At 44.8% G+C, this 5,000-nt stretch overlaps 1 protein-coding gene across 3 annotated transcripts in view; it reads left to right on the top strand.

Annotated features, from left to right (window-relative positions):
- The window catches only part of LOC105898701 (RNA binding fox-1 homolog 3), a 327,901-nt gene extending 323,925 nt beyond the window's left edge, over positions 1 to 3,976 (top strand). For all 3 annotated transcript variants that reach the window (XM_031568955.2, XM_042708143.1, XM_042708142.1), the window contains 2 exons: positions 1,065 to 1,123; positions 3,109 to 3,976. In XM_031568955.2, coding sequence (XP_031424815.1) covers positions 1,065 to 1,123; positions 3,109 to 3,349 — 300 coding nt within the window. In that variant the 3' untranslated portion in view covers positions 3,350 to 3,976. The remainder of the gene's footprint in view (positions 1 to 1,064; positions 1,124 to 3,108) is intronic.
- Positions 3,977 to 5,000: the final 1,024 nt, after the last annotated feature.

Genomic DNA, 5,000 nt, shown 5'->3' with positions numbered 1-5,000 from the left:
GTTCTGTTCGGTTCTGTGTCTGTCGGTGCAACCCAAGTGGAGGCGAGAGTGAGCTTTTTAATAATTCAAAGAGCAGAGCGAGCTGAGACATCCCTCTCCTGCCATCATCTTAAAACCAGGAGTGAATTTGGGAAGAGCTGGGGTACCACTGCCCTCCACTCTCTCTCTCTCTCTCTCTCTCTCTCCCTTTCTCTCTCTCCCTTTCTCTCTCTCTCTCTCTCTCTCTCTCTCTCTCTCTCTCTCCCTCTCGTACTCTTAATCTGTGTCTTGAGTCTATCTCTGTCTCCCACACATCGCTTCTCATGCTCACAGTCACGCATTGTGCCCCACAAAACCTAAATCACTCCCTCAGATGCACGCTCACACTCTTACAGATACACACAAGTACCATTCTCCCCCCCACACACACACACACAGAGAGAGAGAGAGGCGTACACAAGCATATTCTCATACGCTTCCATTGCACAACCTTACCTCACAGACTGTACACCACCACGCATCCACCTAACTTTAGTACACACTCTCACTCATACACACACACTCACACAGACACACACACACATGCATATATACAAACATACACACATACACACATATACACACACATATACACACACACACACACACACACACACACACACACACACACACACACACACAGGAGACGGTAAAGGCTCTGAGGGCATCAATCATTCCCCGATCCTTCAGGCTATGATAAATAGAAAAAGAAAAAAAATGGATTCTTTCCGCTGAAATGGCGCCCTCTGGCTGTTAGCCAGGGATTTTCATAGGCCTGCGCCTGTTTGCCATTCCCCTGAAAGAGAAACCTGATTTCACATTACCAAAAGGAAAGGCGTGTTGTACATAACTTGAGCCAACCCACAGACACAAAATAAAAACTTTGCCTATCTGTGTGCTGTATTTCAGAGCCAGTGCTTTGTTCAAAGTCATGAAATATGTTTGTTGCAGGATATCTTGTATGCAACTCCATTTTGTGTATGGGTGTGTATATTGCCTGGGAACCTGCTGCTGATCATTTGTCTTTTCTTTGTTTGTTTTTAAAGGGGGGCTATGCTGCATACAGATATGCTCAGCCCACCACTCCTGCAGCCTACAGTGACAGGTGAGCAAACTTATTCACACACACACACACACACATATATATAGATAGATAGATATATACAAACTAACAAAAATAAACACAATAACAAACAAAACTGGGGAATAGGTAAGGATGGGGTGGTGTGGAAGTGGAGGGTGTAATCTGTGAAGGCTCAAGCATGTCACTGGTGATAATGTCCGCCCTGTCTGAGGGGCTCAGAGATTGTATCGATAATGTAAGATTTATCAGACACACCACTTACGGACTGACTCTGCGCTCAAGGAGAGCTGCAAATAAATAAAGAATTTAAAGATAAATACAGATAAATACAAATTGGACAGTGACTTTCGAAATCCGCTTCCAGGAATTCTGTTTCTGTGTGGCTTTGGTGTGTGTTTTTGCCTGCCCATCCTGATGTAATTGGAACTGGGATTTTTCTTTTGCTTTTCCAAGATTTTTTTTCTTCCTTTCCTTATGTGGTGGATCAATCCAAACCGATGTGTTATCCTTTACATTTCACCAGATATGTTGGTAGATTTATCCACTGAGTTTATACGGTGGAAAGTAAAGTTAGGCCTCTGAGAAATGTTTCCAATCCAGCAAAACCACACAAACTTTCTTTCTACATCCCCTCTGTGCTAAAGGGAATTCCATTCCAACGTTAAGTAATCCGTGGCAGTGATGTCCTCCATGTCTACAATTTAGATTTATCACAGTGTAAATTAGTGATGTAATTACTTGTTTAAAAGGGTTTTGGACTTTAGTTCATAGACGTGTGCCAGCCGTACACAAAAACACAGCCCATAAATACCAAATCAAACAGCGCATCAGTCATGGAGATGTGAGCACGTGGCATTCTCTGCCAGCTTTGAGGGATTCTCAGTACACTTAATAAAACAAATCACTTGGAAATGAGAATCTTCAAATGCCTCACAATATTATGCCAAGGCAGGCAGGCAGGGAGCCATTTTGTTTCTTAGACTCTTCTGAGTGGATATTTTTGGCTTGGTTATGCCAGCTGAAGTGAAGGACCCTGATTCTGTTCCTTTCCCAGTCAGCAAGGACTTAACATCCAGCATACCCTCACAGCGCCTCCTGTCCTCCCCCGTGCCTCCCCTCCCTGAGTCCCCAGCGGGGCCAGTGTGCTGGGTCTCCCCCCGTAAGCGCCTGGATGTCCTTGCTCGGGAAAAAAGCCTTTACCCCACTCTCTCTTGTCTTTCTTTTTCTTTTCTGGGGAAAATGACATTTTCCCTTTCCCCCCTCCCCCCCATCCTTCTCTCTCTCTCCTCTCTCTCTATTCCCCTTTTTTTCCGTATTCCTGCTTGATTTGGTGCCCTCAGTCCTTGGCTTGGAGTGCGTTATCTGCTCCTCACAGACCCTCATTTGCAAGCGAGCGTCAGAGGAAGAGAGAGAGAGACGGAGGGGGGATGAAGTAAATAGAGGAATAAGTGAGGAGAGGTAAATAAATAAACAAAGACAGGAAGACACATCTTGTCCTGTCTCTGAGGGAAATTGGAGGGATTAGTTCCAAACCACCAACAATGAAAAGCCAGGGCGTGAGCCTTCTGTGCAGCCCGAGTAAACAACAGCGGGGGTTGGGGGGGCATAGGTCCTCCCTCACTCACTCCCTCTCTCCCTCCTGGGTTCACCTCCACAGAGACCCCACCAACTCATCAAGGAGACAATAAAAAAAGGAGTAATTCAATTCACCGCAAATAACGCATAAACCTTTGAACACTTGGTGTAAAAAAAAAAACCTGGACAATTCAGAGTGTACAGGTTAATGAAGGGAGAGAAAGCAAGTGATGGAGAACGAGAGAGAGAGGAGGAGGAGGAGGAGGAGGCAGAGAGTGAAAGAAGGAGGCTAATGCCTAGGCTACAGAAAAGACGAATATCTAGCCTGTCATGTGCAGTTAAGGTGCTATGTATTTAGAATGGTACTGAGTTGTTCATCAGTATATCTGCTCGAGTGTTCGCGCTAACTCTCTGCTCTAACCCCTCTCCAGCTATGGCAGAGTCTATGCAACGCCGGACCCTTACCACCACACGATCGGCCCAGCCACCACCTACAGCGTGGGGACCATGGTGAGTGACATCCTCCTCCACACCCTGCTGCACTCACACACACACATCCACTCATACAAACACACACATACACACACATGTCAGAATATTAGTGTCTTACATATGAGCACAGTACCGTCCATAAGAGAGACGTTTCGATATCTGCTCATTCACTCCACCTAGTGGCCACTCAATAGCACTGTTACAGTGTTGGTTGGAGTTGGCGTACTGAGACTACACATTTGCCTCCCTAAAATGACTGCGACCACAGACTCTAGACTGATATGTGTCTGATATGTGTTAGATGGTTATTGCTGACACACGACTAATCACAATCTGCCTCATACAAACGTTTCCTGCTGTGAGCACACTCTCCTACAAGAATCAAGTCAGCTGGTTAATGTTTGTTTTTAGCTAGCGTTTGCAGCTTTACATCAAAGATGAAAAGTCAAAATCAGTGAAAAGGCAATTCCTTTTTTTGAAAAGAAAGAGAAATATATTCTCTAACTTTTATTTTATTTTCCCTTTTCTTTGGAGAGCGTGGGAGGGGGCTCTTATTTTTCCTCTGATATGAGCAACTGTTAACCGCATGCAGCAGTGTGCCGTGGGACATGAAAGGGGGGAGAGAGAGAAAAAAAAAGAAAGAGGGAGAATGGAGGAAAGAAGGGATGGAAAGAGTATTGTCTCACCATCTTCTTCCACCCTTAAGTTTTGATTGGGCTATCACTCTCTCCGTTAGGTTAGCAACTCAAATACTTAGCATTTTCCGGCATGCATGCGATTTTCTTTTTTTGTCCTCAAAAACAATAAGAAAAAAAAAAAAAGCTGTATTTAAGAAGAAAGAGAAACAGTTCCCCGGTGCAGCTGCTAGCTAAAAGCTTTCATTAATTAAGACAGTCATTTTTATGATTTGGTTTTCTAAGCCTTCATTTGAACCTAATTAAAAGCTGTGCTTGTGCATTTTTATGCTTTCCTCTGCTCCTCCAAACTTCCTTCCCTAGTCTCACACTCTTGCGTCCAGATTACATGACTGACACAATTGGCCTCAAAAACTCAAAATGTGTGTGAGTGCATTTGCGTCTGTGTGTGTGTGTGTGTGTGTGTGTGTGTGTGTGTGTGTGTGTGTGTTTGTGGCTGTCTGTCTGTGTGTGTCTTGTGAACCAGGTAGTGAAGGAAATCATCTAGGCTCTTAAGTCTTTTTTTACCCAGTGTAGAAAGCACTGTCAAACACAGTGAGAGTTGTTGAGGTGGGAAAATCATTTGGTTTCTAATTCTTTAATCATATTTGATTAATGCCTTCGAAGGAGAGGATAGGGGTGGAGAGAGGAGAGAAAAGACAGGGGAGCAGAGGAGAGGCAAGAGAGAGAGGGGTGGGGGGGAAGAGAGGAGCTTTTTTGCATTTAAAAGCCATTCAATAATTAGTTCCTCCGAGGTTGCGTAAAATTCTCTTTGCAGATTTGCAGCGTGCTGAAATTACAAATTGGGTTTCACGCTGATGAAAGTTGCACACAAGCAAGAGGGTTCCCTAAAATGAGAGATAATTAGCCTTTGAAGGTTTCAGGGCCTTGCCTTTGGAAAGTAGCCAACAGAAGCAGAGCAGAGGCTGGACCCGGGGAGAGTGAGGGAGGGATGGAGTGAGTGTGTGTGTGTTTGTGTGTGTGTGTGTGTGTGTGTGCGCGCGCATCTGAGCATGGTGAGAGAGAAAAGGTGCCTGCTTATGTGTGCATGTGTGTGTGGGAGTGGTAGTGTATGCATCTGTGTGTATGCATCTGTGTGTGTGTGTGTGTGTGTGTGTGTGTGTGTGTGTGTGTGTGTGTGTGTGTGTGTGTGTGTG

Source organism: Clupea harengus, chromosome 1, assembly GCF_900700415.2.
Source record: "Clupea harengus chromosome 1, Ch_v2.0.2, whole genome shotgun sequence".
In the NCBI taxonomy this organism is placed as follows: Eukaryota; Metazoa; Chordata; class Actinopteri; order Clupeiformes; family Clupeidae; genus Clupea; species Clupea harengus.
The sequence above is the reverse complement of the archived record's forward strand: the minus strand, read 5'-3'. Positions and strand labels throughout refer to the sequence as shown.